Raw genomic sequence first — 16,040 nt, 5'->3', positions numbered from 1 at the left:
ATGTTCTACTCAAGACTCTACACCCTTTGAAATTAATGGACCCAAGTTAGTCCTGTCCATTAACTTCAGCGGGTTTACTCAAGAGTAGGAGTAGCATTGGATACAACCCAAGTCCCGTATTTTTCGCTCTATAAGACACACCAGACCACAAGACGCACCTAGTTTTTGGAGGAGGAAAACAAGAAAAAAATATTCTGAATCTCAGGCCAGAACAGCAAGAGGGATCGTTGCGCAGTGAAAGCAGCAATCCCTCTTGCTGTTCTGGCTTCTGGGATAGCTGCGCAGCCTGCATTCGCTCCATAAGACGCACACACATTTCCCCTTACTTTTTAGGAGGGAAAAGGTGAGTCTTATAGAGCAAAAAATACAGTAATTGATTTGTGATGTGACGGCACTTTGCAGCTCCCTACCCATTGATATTGGGCAGGCACCTTCACTGTATTGTTTTTTTGCACTTGCTAAAATATTTTTGTTCAAGCAAGCCTACCCTAATATGTAAGTTTGACGTGTATTTTTAAAACTGAGTGTTTTATTTAGAATTTTTTAAGGCTAACTTGTTCTTTAGCAACTGATGTTTATTGGTATCTTATATTTTATGAAAACAGTTCAGAGCTTTTGATGATTAAATGGTATATAAATTATATATATATTATATATATCTCCTGCTGAAGAAAGTAGGACTGAATGCCAGAGTAAACATTCATAGGATCAGTGTCATTTGCTCACAAGGAATTTATATCATACACTGGCTCAGGCCCCTTGTAAATTTGCATTTTGTAGCACAGAAAAGGCTGCTGATTTGCCCCAGTAAATGTTTACATATTGCAACTATGAGTTGTATCTAGCATTAGTCCTACTCAGAGTAGACTGTCTGAAGTTAATGGTCACGACTAACGTGGGACAATTAATTTCAGTGGGTGTATTCTGAGCAGGACCTAGTTGGACACAACATTATTTCTCTCTTCAGTTCCCACCATCCCTGGCCCATGGCTGTGCTAGTGAGGCTGATGGGAGTTGGTAGCCCCCAAACATCCAAAGAATTGCATTTTCCCTATCGTTGTATGTAAACCCATGCATGCAGACGCCTCCTGAGCCTGCAAATGTAGTAGTGTGTGTTCCATCACTGAAGGTGTTACTTCTTTTTCTCCCTTCCAACCCCCCTACAACCCCTCTGCAGTTTGTATTCATACAAAAGTTTTGAGAATGCCGTGGCCCCCAATGTGGCGCTTGCACCACCCCCGCCTCAGCCAAAGATCGTAAGCAACCCCCCATGTGCCCCAGCAGCAACACGGAGCAGTGAGCCGTTGAACAGCCCCTCCCAACCAAGGAAAAGGAAACATGTCGCCGAAAACCCAACCATTCCCGAACCTACGCCAACCGCTGCTGTCGCCCCCACTCCTGCCGCTGTCCCTGCTGCAGAAGAAGAAAAGGAGTCTGAAGCAGAAATCGAAGTAGAGACTCGAGAAGAATGTAAGTGTGAGTTACCCCATGCTACTTCATTTCTTATTTTCTTCTAATTCCCTGGTTGTTTTCCTTGGGAACATTGCCATGGGGAGGGATGGAAGGATGGGGAACCGATGCGATCCCTGCATGGCTGGGGGTTATACTAGATGACCCATATGGGGTACGTTCCAATTCTATGATTTTATGATTCTAAGTCTTATCTTGTCCCCGTTTTGCTTTAAGAAAAGGAAAGCACCTCAGTGGTTAGAGCGCTTGCTTTGCACACAGAGACCCCTGACTTAAACCCTGGGTAGCCATTGCTAGTCAGTGTAGCTATTACCTTACTAGATAGACCAATGGTCTGATTGGGTACAATGTATATTGGGTTCTATGTATGTCCTTTCTATAAGCCAGACACACAGGTGATTTTTAGCTTTCTAATGTTCTTTTTGTTGGCGGGGGGACTGCCGCCTTTGTGTTTCTTTTCCCTCCCCAGTCACCTCCTCTCTGTCCTCACTCTCCTCCCCATCCTTCGCTTCTTCGAGCTCAGCCAAGGACATGAGCTCACCCAGCATGCAAGCCCCGCCCACTACTAGCACCGTCTTTGAAGTCGCCAGCCACGCCGAACCCCAGAGTGGCACCAGCGGTTTGGAGGCTGAGCTGGAGCACCTCAGGCAGGCCCTGGACAGTGGCCTGGACACGAAAGAAGCCAAAGAGAAATTCCTCCACGAAGTTGTAAAGATGAGAGTGAAGCAGGAAGAAAAACTAAATGCTGCCTTGCAGGCCAAACGCAGCCTACACCAGGTAAGGCCATATGGAAGCATCATAAGGCGAAATGAGTGGCTTGCATCCCCACCCACCTCCATCCCCACTACACAGGCAAGTACTATTGTACCACTTTAAAAAGTCATGGCTTCCCCCAGAGGATGCTGGGAACTGTAGTCAGTCTATTAAGAGGGTGTGGGTTGTTATGAGACACCCTACTCCCCTCACAGAGCTACAATTCGCAGAGTTCCCTGGGAAGAGGGATTGATTGTAAAACCCCTCTGAGATGTTGAGCTCTGTGAGGGGAGGAGGGGTCTCCTACCAACTCTTAACAAACTTTTCTTCTCATGATGCTTTAAGCCATGACTGATAAAGTGATGTAATAGTGCTTTTCAAGTATAGTGTGGATGTGGCTTCATTCAAATTAGTCATGCACATTAATTTCAAGTGATATGTTCTGGGTATGACTAACAGTGGATACAACCCTCTCTCCCTATCTGAAACATCCTTCTGGTCCTGAAAGTAAGTACGTAAGAGCAGCCCTGATGGATTTAAGCTCAAGTCCCATCTGATCCAGCTCTCTGTTCTCACACCTATTACCAGAAGCTCAAAAGCAGGACCTGAACATAACAGCACTCCTCTCCTCACCTGTGATTCCTAGCAGTGGAGGTAGAACATAGCCATCATGGTTTTTCTTACTAATATTCCTTATTAAAGTTGCAGTTAAAAATACATTTCCAAACAAGTAAAAACAATATTTCTGAAGCAAGAACGGGTTGGTTTATTTATTTATTTTTAAAAGAACAGCAAACTAGAAACACCCAGACAGCTTGCAAGTGCATGCAAAGTTTGAGGTTCCACATGTGTGGTTTATGGCTTAATATTACAGCTGAACAGAGTCACAGAAAACCTAGATTGTGCTCTGGGGCCTTATGTTTCATGGGACCCATTCATGGTGTAAAGGAGGATCCGTGGGGTGGCAGTCTGCTTGCTGCTCCTGGGCTTTCTGGTTCTCTCTGAAGGACCTTGAGCCTGTTTCTTGAGAGCAGTCAGAGAACGCAGAGCAGGTGGCAGCTGCTCAGCCAAGCAAAACTTTTAACAGTGCCTAAACTGAGCAGAAGAGTACGATGAACTTAAGAGCCTAGTATTTGTCCCCAAATTCCATTAATTCTGTTGTGGAGAGGGCAAAGGCTTTTCATGCAGAATGGCTGGGAAACAGCACAGGCTAGGATAACAAGTTCTGGCTTAGGAAATAAGGTTGTCAGACGAGAGAGATTTCCCATGACCCCGATGCAGTTATGTTACTTAACAAAGGAAGGACTGCATCTGGAAATAGGAAGGGGAGGGGAGGGGAGGGGAAGAGATATGCAACACTGGTCTCCCTTTTAACACTAATCAGTCATAATATAAGCAAAGAATGAATGGAAGCTGTCCCCTCTGCTCTCCCAATAAAAGAGAGAAAACTTTATGGTTTACGCATTACACATTTATTTTAAAGAAGTTGAGAGGACCCCAAGCACCTGGTTATCCATGTGCCTAAAATATCTGATGCTGGACCACATAAATATGAAAAATCTCACGATTTGGACTAATCACCTAACTCTGACCTCTGCTTTTCCACTGGCTCTGTTTTCCCTCTGAATACCATTTTCTGGGTTCTGCAGGAGGGGAGAATGCTGTTGTGCTTAGGAACCGCTTCTGGTTTGGCCACTGTGAGTAAAATGATTCTGGGCTAGATGGGCTCTTCTTCTGTCTCAATGGCAAGGTCTTGTTGAGCAGTGCTACTCAAAGTGGTGTTCCATGGACCAATGCTGGTCTGTTAGCCATTAGCTGCTGGTTCATGGTGACTCCACCACAGCCCAGGTTGGGTGGGACGCTTCAGGGATCAGATATGGCACCCTGGAGAAAAAAATAATTGCCAGTCCGTCGCATCAGATAGTTCAAGAAGCCCTGTTGTAGAGAAATGTCTCCCCCCACCAACCAGGACACAACATCCCTCCCATTGGAGGCTCAGCACTTAAAATAATCACTAGACAAGACCATTAGCTTAAAAAACAAAAAAGGAAATATACAAATCATATACAGATCCAATACTGACAACCTAACTCAAATCTTAACATCAGAATGTCCATAAGTGCTTGTTTGTAATATGTTCTAGAACTGTCTGAAAAGAGTCGAGATTCTTCCAGAATTCTGTGATGTATTGGTTCTTCCTTATTGCATATGAACACTTATGGAATTCCATGCTACTGAATAAGATATCTTCATTTTCCATTGGCTAGGAACTGGTGAACACGTCTATCTGCTTTATGTGGTTCTTGCCAATATCAGGCACACCATCCTTAAAGTCTAATGTTCCTTTCTAACTTGCCCTCCAACAACCTCTGAAATGTTAAAGCTCTTGCCCAGTTATATATTTCTTACTCCCCATGCCACCTCTAACCACTTTTAAGGCTGTGTTTATCAAGTAAGCCATGCCTCCATCTTGTTCTAGGAGCTTGAGTTCCTACGTGTGGCGAAGAAGGAGAAGCTAAGAGAGGCAACAGAAGCCAAGCGCAACTTAAGGAAGGAGATCGAGCGCCTCCGAGCTGAGAACGAAAAGAAAATGAAGGAGGCCAACGAATCGCGGATACGGCTAAAGCGGGAACTGGAGCAAGCCAGACAAGTCCGGGTGTGCGACAAGGGGTGTGAAGCAGGCAGGCTGAGAGCCAAATACTCCGCCCAGGTGAGGACAGGTCCTTTGAGAGTCTCCTCACAGAGCTGTAGGCTCTTGGCCAAAACTTTGCAAGAGCTTTTCTTGTGGCTAAATATTCAGAAAGGCTCTTTGAAAGATACTTTAAAGGATGCCATTTTGGCCTCAAAACAGTCTTTGGTTTCTCACTGTAGGGCAGAGCTTTCCAAACTTTTCATGTTGGTGACACTTTTTAGACATGCATCATTTCACAACATAGCACTTCAGTTTTACTAGCAAACCAGAGGTTAAACGAACCCTTTTCCAGCCCCTGGAGGAGCTTGGGGAGCATTCACATGACACACAATGTGGAAAGCTCTGCTGTAGGGAATAGGGCTGGGCAATGTCGGCTTTTCAACACTGAGATGTATCACCAGGCAAACATCACAAACTGGCTATAGATCGCAATGTTGAAACCTGTCTGAGCCAGGGCTGCTTGCTGCTGCCACCCAACGCTGGGAGTGGAGGAACTTCCTCTGCAACCTTGGCATTGCTCTGCAAGGTGCAGTGTGCAAGCCACCCCATCCGTGCCTTGCTGAGCATTGGGCCTGGTGGCAGCATCAAGCAACCTCAGCACTTCCTTCTGGGAGATAACCCACCTGCCATGCACAAGCCAAAGGGGTGGGGAGCTTGATCAGCTGAGAAGCCTGTCCCTTTGCATGTGTGTGGGAGGAGGGGCTGCCAGGCTGCCTGCTCCTCAACGGAGAAGCCTAACAGAGCCCACACCCTGTCTTTGGCTTGCGCCCTGCAGCAGGCAAGTCTACTAGACTTCTCTGCTGAGGGGCAGGCCGCTGCGCACCCCTCAGCGGAGAAATTTAAATGAGGCACGGGCAGCCATGGTACAAGCTACATCAGCCACAGGTGATGTAGCTTGTTCCTCCCTTAGCAGGATGAGGACCAGAATGCAATGGTGGTTTCACCCAGCAGTACAACTGCTGCTCCTGAGTCCCTTTGCCTCCAGCACCTGGCTGCAGCTTGTTTCTCACACTGGGCACTGGTAGCAGAGTGACTCAGGAGTGACAGTGGTTTGACTTGCAACATACCACTGGGTGAAGCAGCCATTGCACTCTAGCTCTCATACCGGTCCTGGCTCAGTGGTTAGAGATCACCTGTTTTGTGTGCAGAAGGTCCCAGGCTCAATTCCTGGCATCTCCAGGTAAGGTTGGGAAGTACCGTATTTTTCGCACCATAGGGCGCACCCAGTTTTTTTTTGGGGGGGGAAATAAAGGGGGGGGAAATTATTTTTCCCCCCAGGTGCAGGGCTGGGGCGGGGGAAGCTCGAGCTTCCCCCGACCCCAGCCCCCAAACAGGCAGCTCTCTGCAAGCCGTGGGAGCGCTCCCGCTGCTTGCGGAGAGGTCCGCGAAGCCTGGACACGCTGAGCTGAGCGCGCGCAGGCTTCAGCATGCAGGCAAGTCTCCGCAAGCAGCGGGAGCCCAGCGCTGGGCTCCCGCTGCTTGCGGAGAGGTGTGCGAAGCCTGGAGAGCGTGAGGGGTCAGTGCGCACCGACCCCTCTCACTCTCCAGGCTTCAGCGAAAGCCTGCATTCGCACCATAGGATGCACACACATTTCCCCTTCATTTTTGGAGGGGAAAAAGTGCGTCCTATGGTGCGAAAAATACGGTACAAATACCAGGACATGCTTTACAAAATCAATTCATATGTAATAGCAACATGGGGGCTTTTCTGTGAAGAGAGTTTAGAGTGTTGTCATTCTGTACACCAAAAAAATTGTTAAAGAGCTCCTTTAAAGAAAAAAAGAAGCCAACTTCTGAACAAAAGCCCTGTTAAATGTTACTTTTCCTCCTCCTCTCATTAACAGGAAGGGGAGCGGTCCCACAGTCCCTTTTGTGAGGCTTGCCAAATTTACAAGGGCAGAGAAGCAGGAAATGATGCAAATTTCCTTCTCCTCGCATCACGGGACGTCTCGCTGATAAGCGATGCCCAGACTAAACATAATCTGATTCAGAGCTTCATGTGCTGGGTGTCAACTTCCACTTTAGCTGAAGTGTTGTGGGGGTGGGTGGGGCTCCACAAAGTTTGAAGCCTTTAAAAAAAAACCACACACACATTCATCTAATTAGGCTTTGAAGGTTCACCCGTTTGTTTCAACTTGCTCTGCTCCAGAGGGTTGCTTTTGCTTCTGACATCTGGATTTTTTCTCTCTCTCAAGGGAGGAAAGGATTGAAGTTTGTGTGGGTGAATTTTTGGGTTTTTCCTGTTAATAATCTTGCCAGAAGCCTTTTCTGTCTTACCTCCCATTCGCCATGTTGACGTGGGACGTCTGTGTTAGACGTGCTCGCCTTCTGTCTCCCCGGCTTCTAATTCTGCTCATCGTCTCAGTCTTAAGAAATAGCATCAGGGATGTTCAAGTCTAGATTAGGTTGGAGGTAGGTGGGAGGAAGGAATGAGGACCTGTGATTTTTCAAAGCAGTCAAAAGGAATTAGTGCACAGGCACATCCTTGCCATTTCCCTGCAACTCCCCCCCCCCCCTTCATTTGTCAGGATTTAGGTCTGGCATATTCATTTCTGAAGTAATCACATTGCCACGTTTTTTGCTCATCCTTTGAAGTATTAGAGGGGAGGTGGCCAGAGCTGAATGACTTGGAAGAGGCCCAAGACTGCAGAAGTGTTGTTTTGAGTGGTGGGGGAAGATGCAAAGATGGAAAGCAGAGAGAAAGGTTCAGGTCTCTTGCCACAGTGCAGCTGGCTTAGCAGCATCTGGAGGACACTGTGCTGGCTATCCTTGTGCTAGGCTGTGTATAAACCTAGAAACATGGTGGACAAGCATTCAGTGACCTTTTCTTTCCTGTATAGATTATGTATATAGTTTAGCATTTGATCTAAAAACGGATAGGTTGCAGCTCTTGGACTGTGTTGCTGTATCATCTGCAACTCAAGAGTGGGGAACCCCAGGCTTGGACTGATTGTAGACCTCCCAGACCTCCCAATCTGGTCTCTTGGAACCCAATTCCCTTCAGCAGCCCTACTTTTAAACCATGCTTTCCTCTGACCCCGCCCACCTACTGGCATGTGGCTTTTAGGGTCCAAGATACCGTATTTTTCGCCCCATAGGACGCACCTAGGTTTTTTTTGGGGGGGGGGGAATAAAGAAAAAAAATTATTTTAAGCCCAAGCGTCCCCCGACCCCAGCCCCCAGAACAGGCTGCCGCCCCAAGCCTTGCGCGCCCAGCGGGACCTCCCGCCGGGCATGCGAGGCTTGCAGACATCTGCCCGAAGCAGGGGGGGGGGCTCCGCAGCTCACCCCCTGCTTCGGGATGCAGGCTGCCGCCCCAAGCCTTGCGCACGAGGCTTGCCAACATCTGCCCGAAGCAGGGGGCGGGCTCCGCAGCTCGCCCCCTGCTTCGGGATGCAGGCTGCCGCCCGCAAGCCTCGCGGGCCCGGCGGGGCCTCCCACCGGACGCGTGAGGCTTGCGGATAGCTTCCTGAAGCCTGGAGAGCGAGAGGGGTCGGTGCGCACCGACGCCTCTCGCTCTCCAGACTTCAGCGAAAGCCTGCATTCGCCCCATAGGACGCACACACGTTTCCCCTTCATTTTTGGAGGGGGAAAAGTGCGTCCTATAGGGCGAAAAATACGGTAGTTGGTTTTAGGGACTTTGGCTCTGAGCCACCTAAGGTTCTACAGTGGTACCTCGGGTTACAGACGCTTCAGCTTAAAAGACTCTGCTAAGCCAGAAATAGTACTTCGGGTTAAGAACTTGTTTTAGAATGAGAACAGAAATCACACGGCCCCATTAGCTAAAGTGGTACCTCAGGTTAAGAACGGACCTCCAGAACGAATTAAGTTCTTAACCCGAGGTACCACTGCATATGTCAGTTCTAATGCCTTGAATTGAGCCAGGTATCTCTAGTTTACTATCCATTCATTCATTCTAGATTGAAGACCTGCAGGTGAAGCTCCAGCATGCAGAGGCGGACAGAGAACAGCTGCGTGCTGATCTGTTGCGTGAGAGGGAAGCACGGGAACACTTGGAAAAGGTTGTCAAGGAACTTCAGGAGCAACTGTGGCCTAAACAGAGTGATCTGCCCGGCAGTGAACACACAATGAAAGATATGGACAACTAGGCCAGCGCTGAAGAACGTAATGACATGGGGTCTAATTTGTAGGCCAGACTGACAATAAAATAAAATAATATGCACAGTGAGGGAGAGAGTGTGTGGGAGAGGCGCTGGGGCAAGGGTCCGCGCCCTGGCGTGTGCTGGTAAACATGGACTTTGTTATTCATTGGAGGGCAAATGTTACTCTTTATAACAGAAGCACTGAATTCCACCTCTTTTTTCAATCCATATAGCACAACATCTTCCTGTGCCTATAACATGAAGAGTGTTTATAACCTAAACTACTTTATGAGTCCGCAGCAAAAAAAAAAAAAAATTATTAGAAAAATTATACCGTCTGGCGAGCAGCATCCATGTGAAATCAAAGACAAGCAACGAGGGCTGCTTTCTGGGAACACTTTGGAATCAAGAAAAAAACAAAACCCTTTTGTTATAAGCTATTTAAGAACACAAAACAATTGAGTCATGAAGACATGGTATTATAACCATTAACAAGATTTTTTTAAATATATATATATATAAAAACAGGGAGGGGAGAAAATACTTTCAATGCCTGATTTGTAATGACAAATTGTTACAGATGTTGGGTTCTTCCTTAGAGAAGCTCGTCAGAAAAAGCCCAATAATAAGCCATGACCGTTTCAATCCAGGGGATTTCTATGTGAATTTCAAATTTAGGTTTTTTTCCTAGTTTAAAATCTTTGTTTTCCCCATGCTTGAACCAAGAAGAGGAAAGTCAGTGGAGGGGAAGGGGGGTAGTTTGTATCTTTCAGTGGGGTGTAGGAGTGGAACTATATCCTAAATGAACCCAGCCTTATTAAAATTCAGTGTTTGTAAATCACGCCATAACTTTTTTTATATATAAATATATATCTGTTATTAACTGATGTGTTTTAAAGACTCACTTCAACGCCAGAGCACTTCAATTATGAGAAACGGATAGAAGAATATATAAAGAGAGCAAGAAACACAGAGAAAACACAAGACAAAAGTCGACTGAAACATGAAGTTGCTTGTGAAAGATAAGTGGGAAAAAACAGAGAGTGGCATGTCTGCTTGGAAACCCTTCCGTTTTCCCAGAGAACTCAACTCCCCATGTTATCATCACCTCAGAAATTTCAGTATTTTATTGACTTGCCCAGGATCACGTGTAAGGATTTCAGTGTGGCCCACAGAGAGTGCTCAACATTGTATTAAAGAAACAAAAAAGAGGACTTTTGCTGCTGTGAATAAGCCTACATTTCTTATTCTTTAGGGGTTTTTTGGTCTTTTGTTTTTAATGTGACAAATACTTTAATATTGGGATCTGTGCCGCAATTCCTTCCCTTCCCACTGAATATTAAAATATGCAGCAAGTAAACACACTCAGGGCAAAAATCCTATCCCCAGTGGGAGTTTTGCTTCTTCTACCTGATTGGGGCCAACACTTAGTACCCACTGGATTTTGTTTTCCTCTTGAAAAGCATTATTTTTTAAAGAACTACAGTTTTCGTTATTATTTGCTCCCCTTATGATTTAACCAACTGTCCACTGTGTTAGCAATCAAATATGCAAGGAACAGTTTATAACTCTACACTTCTCCAGGACCTACCCACTCTCTTTTGAGAATAAGGCGGGTAGGAAATGTTACGGAAATGCCATTGTTGGAGCTCAGTGTCAATATGAGCAGCATAGGCTCAGATTCCCTACCTTTGCTCTCTGGCAATCAAGCAGGTCACGTGTTTCTTGATTCATGGTTGCTTGAGATCCGTGTCACACAAGCATTCCAACAGGGACTTCAGGGATGCCATCCTATCAGCGACAGGGCTATGGCGGCTGGTCCTGGCTAAACTGCCCCAGTGCAGGAGTGAGCAATATTTTGATCCGTTCTTCCCTGCCAATACAGAGGTATTGATTCAAAGTCTTTCGTATTTGTTTTATTTTTACAATCATTTCACAGGAAGGGTGAGCAAACCGTTTACTAAGGGCGACAGTTTACTAAAATCCTTAACTGGGGGAAAAAGCCATCCCAAATTCACAGATTCTCTCTCCTCCAATTTGCGTTCTGAAACACTGAAGGGAACTCTGCAATTCAATCCTTTTCCTGTAACCAAAATGCGGCTGTCTGTCCTAAAATTAAAGTATTGACTTTACAGTACACTAGGGGGGGAATAAAAGTTGTATTGAAAATAAAGCTGTTATTATCCATTCTAATAGCCATTGTAAGCATGAACATTGAAAAAGGAGGAAGTAAAGTACATTTTAGTGGGGGTGGGGGTAGGGGTTGCTACAGGAAAAAAATTTAAAAGGAAGCTATATTAGAAAAATCAGGTGACTTAGAATTGAAATATGGGGAGCAAGAAAGCAACAGATATATACGGACTAATTTGCATGATACGAAGTTGTCTGCGTTTGAGGTCTTGCCCATGCTCGTATCCAATGAGTGGAATCTGCTCTCCCATCTTAAAGTGCAATGCAAACGGAATATTGATTGTGTTTATGCAGTTATTTTTTTAATATGGGGATTTAAAAATAATTTTTTTGCTTTGTATGTTTTTTCTGCAGTTATTAAAAAAAACCATATGCATGGAATTAAAATCTTTGCCATACATATATATTAATTAATGGGCATTATCACTGTCTTAACGTAAAGGTGCATAACTTTTTTTTTGTTTTGTTTTGTTTTGTTCTCAGTCGTATAAATTTCCAAGATCTATAATGCTTTTTTGTTAAGTTTGCAGTTATTTCCTTCAAGAGGCAACAAAATTGCGTAGTTTTGATGCACAGCTGTCTTCAGTGGCTCAAACCTACACTTGGCGATCCAGCTTCACTCTTGGGACAAGCTGCTGCTCACTGCTTGTCCCTCTCCCCACCCGGCCAGCCACCCCTCCTTTCAGCAGGGAGAGGTGTTACAAACCCTAATTCTAGGAATACAGGGGTCATTCTACAAGATGATAATGACAAACCAGTTTCTGTGAAAGCAGCTTGCCTTCCAATACTGATCTTCCTCTATGCCAGGGATGGGGAACATGAGGTCCTCCAGCTGTTGTTGCACTTCAGTTGCCATTGACTCCAGCCTGCATGGCCTATGACCAGGGATGATGGGAGCTGTAGTCCCAATGATAAACAGAGGGGTCTTAAACCACGGCAGCCACAACCCATGTTTTATGACACAAACTTAGTTCACGCTGACTGACAGAGGTGCAGCTGGTTTTGCTAGCAAACTTAGGGGCACATTCTAGGACATTCCCTATAATCCTATAGGAAGTGAAATTGGTGCGTTGACCAACAGGTCAGCGTGAAAGGTACAAACCCTAAAAACCATTGCCAGATTCATTGAAACATTCGCACAGATTCAGAGAAGCCCACTGCGCCACAGCACAGCCATTCCCCCTTTCCCTCTTCATGAGTGTAAATGTTCCAAACCTTGAGGCTAGGCTGGCACAAAGCTATCCCCGTCAAAACAAACAGGAAAGGCATTGGGAACCCACAGCCTGGGCACGTGCTCATTCTTCAGAAGTCTCTGCTACCACTTCCAATCATAGTACTAACCCCAAATGCAAAATGCTGAAGTTTGCATCATGTCTCATCTTTTTTATATGGGCATACAACTTCAGTGCAAGCTTGTCTTTTTACTGCCAGCCCACCAAGAGAAAAGGAGCTGAATTTATCAAAGAGGAAAAAGATAATCAGCACCAACCACACGGAACTATGTGTAGTCTTCTGCAATAGCTTAAAACAGAAGGAAGGAAAGGTCCCGTGATTTAAACTGCATCTGTCCATCAGAATTTCACTCTTGCATCCTTCTCTGTAACGGCATGGGGCCTGCAATCTTGCTGATTTAAGGGACGTTCCACATACTATGCAAAGGGAAGCTCAACTTTGCTGCTGAATTATATACTCCACAAGAAGCTGCAACCATTCATAACTCCCTGTGAAATGTATGCTTATAACACTATAAGCAGCTTTAAAATTGTGTTTCTTGCATTCATACTTTATCTTATGTAGGTATGCACATAAAACTATTTAAGTGTATGCCTTTAAGTATAAAGGTGCCAAGTATTAATACCAACAAATGCTGTGTTTCTAACACCTTGATCCTGGTCTGATTTTTCCTGAAACCCTTGATGAAATAATTGCAATTTGTACAGCTGTGCCCACATACTGATCAGTCTTGAAACATCCATCTGCTAGTTTTTTTTAAGATTAGACTGTCTAGTAAGTGTTGAAACGGGGGGGGGGGGGGGGAGAGAGAATCTTTGTGACATAAGGCGGATAGAGGCAAAACAACAAAATCTCATTAGGTGAGTGAATAATCATTTTTTAAAGACACCTTTGTCAGATCCAGATTTAAGCCATGACACATGTCATTTGGATTTCAATTGGGACTTAGTTGACTAAATATGGTGCAATCCTGTGCATGTCTACTCAGAAGTAAGTCCTATTAAGTTCAGTAGGACTTAACCCTAGGTTAGTTGGATTATAGCTCAAGTCTGTATCCAACATCTGAAGGAAGCATGTGCATCCATGTGGATTCGATAGCATCTTTGCTCTTAATCTTTTCAGCCATGTGTCTAAAGTCCTGTTTAAGGGATTTCCAAGTCAGACAATAAAAGGGTAACAGAAAATTCAGCCATTTCACAGCTGTTTGGGACGTTTCCCACCTCAAGCTCTTGCCATCAGTTAACAAATACAACCTACCAAGAATAATTTCTTCTCAAGCGTCATTGCAACAAATGGGGCTTACCTTGGAGAAGTTCCTAGCCCACTGTGTATAAATATATATTCTGAACACTGCAGCATGGTCACTAGTATTCCAGATCAGTAGCCAAGGTCTGAGGAGAGCTAGACGTAGAAAACACAAAGTTAAGGTAATTAAAACAAAAAGCAATCCAAACTCGAGGCTCCCAATCAACACATGAGAGTTCTGGGCTCCCCTCCACCCCGGACCCATGATAGCCAATGTATGCATGGAACATGCATGCCTCTGACATTGGTTTATATCCAGTGTTACATCAGAACAGAGGTCCATCAGTTTTAATGGGTTCTTCCAAATGGAAAGTTGGGCACAACCCATTGAAGTGAATGGGGAAACGGCTGCCTATGCAACATTTTTTTGTTCACAGCAGACCCCCTACTCCAAAGTGTGCAGAGGGGCTGGTCAGGAAAAAGAAACTGCATTATCAATTCTGTAGAATATAATGTTCTTCTTTTGCTAACTTAAGCTAGTTATAGCTATGATCCTTTTACTGGAACAGAATTCGCAAATTGTAATTCCGTTTCCTTTAAGATGTTTTCTCCAAAAAGGGGAGAAGAAGTGTTTTATTACATCGGCTGTCAGTTCTCCAAATACATCAAATATATATAGATATATAGATATATATAATCTAGGTTATTGTATATTCAGTTTAATTCACTTTTTTATAAAAGATATTCAAATAAGACTTTAACGAAGGGGGGGAGGGCAGGTGAAGAATACCAACAGCAATAAGACATTTATATCTGAAACAGGCTAACAGAATAATAATCTTGCTTTTTTCCAACAGAACTAGCCAATGTAAAAAAAATAAAAATTAATTTGTAAATACTTTTTTTTTCATTTTGCAGTTGTATAATACGTGTATATGGTGGTGTTTACTTTTTCAAAACCTTTTTCTTACTTAGTTGTCTTGTTTTGTTGTGTTTTTAAAACCAAGGAAATTTGTTAGGGAAAAAAACAACCATAAAGAAAGAAACTTTTTTTCTTATTAAAAAAATAATCAGTGTCAGTTCAACTTCCTTCCCATTATTTGCATATTTTTGTCATTCATTGTGAACTGTTTTATTAGTTAAAGCAAAGAAAATTGACATTTCTTCCCCTTACATCCCCAAGCAGTCTCTGTGTTATAGAGAGGTCTTTTAATGCAAGGAAGAGTACTAAGGAGCAAGTTTTTAATTGAGGGGATAATGGCGCAAGTTTATTAATAGACGAAATCTTTACAGCATTTTTTTGTTACTTCCCTGTCCCCCCAGCTGCTGCTGCTGCTAACTATTTTATGACTTACTCTCCTATTCTAGAACTATTTTATGTAATTAAATATGCTTTCTTGTTTATAAATGCCTGATTTACAAAAAGGAAAAAAAAAGCGTGGGGTATTTATCTATTTCTCTGTGTAACTTGATAGTCCTTTTCAAATCCCCCCTCCCCCCCCACATCCCTTTTCCAACCTGGAAACAGATAATATTGTAAAATAAAGGACTTTATCAGATTATGTATGAAAATAGCTATGCTTATATATACCACAGTGACTGAATGTACAGTGTATAGGCGCATTATCAAAAATAAAATTGTTTGTGCAGAAAAAAATAAGTCCACACACACTAAAGATATGTTCTTTTACTACTCTTGAGTAGCATGAACAAACATGCCCCAATTAATTGGCGCAATACTGCAGAAAAAAATTAAAACTGTTTTATAAAATTGTTTTATGAGACTATGAATAGCTCTTCATGAGATAAGCACCTCTGACCTCAACTTCTCCAATTGGACTGAGTATTGCAGGCCCACACCTGCACCTCCTTTTTAGAAAAGAGTCCCCACACCTTCCACTCACCCCTGTATACAGATGTGTGTGCACCTTCTTAAGTGGTACCCTCCAGGAGATGGGATTCATCATGTGATTTTTCTGGTAAAGTAGGGTGGTTCAACAGGCTGTCGTCCAGATGTTGGGCATCAACTCCCACCCATCATCATGGCTTTGGGTGGGGAGAGTAAGGAGACAGGGAATGCAAGTGTTGTCCATCGAAGGCATCTTTAATAGCAAAAGGCCCAGAATGCAATATATTTCCACCAAAGAGCAGTTGACACTGCAGAGGTGGCCATGTTCCAGCCTTCCCCACCCTAGCACCTTTCAGATATTTTGGCCCACTTCCCTGGGCTGGATGAGGCTGGTGGGAGTTTTAGTTCAAAACATTGGGGGGGGGGGATTACCAGGTTGACCAAAGGTTGCCTTGCACTAAGAGATAATCCAACCAGCCCCAGTCCTACTAAAGTCCTAAGCATT

At 44.3% G+C, this 16,040-nt stretch overlaps 1 protein-coding gene across 4 annotated transcripts in view; it reads left to right on the top strand.

Annotated features, from left to right (window-relative positions):
- The window catches only part of SKI (SKI proto-oncogene), a 151,272-nt gene extending 135,926 nt beyond the window's left edge, over positions 1 to 15,346 (top strand). For 2 of the 4 annotated variants that reach the window (XM_028740922.2, XM_028740921.2), the window contains exons 4-7: positions 1,178 to 1,476; positions 1,940 to 2,247; positions 4,703 to 4,933; positions 8,836 to 15,346. In XM_028740922.2, coding sequence (XP_028596755.2) covers positions 1,178 to 1,476; positions 1,940 to 2,247; positions 4,703 to 4,933; positions 8,836 to 9,024 — 1,027 coding nt within the window. In that variant the 3' untranslated portion in view covers positions 9,025 to 15,346. The remainder of the gene's footprint in view (positions 1 to 1,177; positions 1,477 to 1,939; positions 2,248 to 4,702; positions 4,934 to 8,835) is intronic. The other 2 variants (XM_028740925.2, XM_028740924.2) reach the window with 1 other exon arrangement.
- The last annotated feature ends 694 nt before the right edge of the window (positions 15,347 to 16,040 follow it).

Source organism: Podarcis muralis, chromosome 7, assembly GCF_964188315.1.
Source record: "Podarcis muralis chromosome 7, rPodMur119.hap1.1, whole genome shotgun sequence".
NCBI classification, from domain to species: Eukaryota; Metazoa; Chordata; class Lepidosauria; order Squamata; family Lacertidae; genus Podarcis; species Podarcis muralis.
The sequence above is the reverse complement of the archived record's forward strand: the minus strand, read 5'-3'. Positions and strand labels throughout refer to the sequence as shown.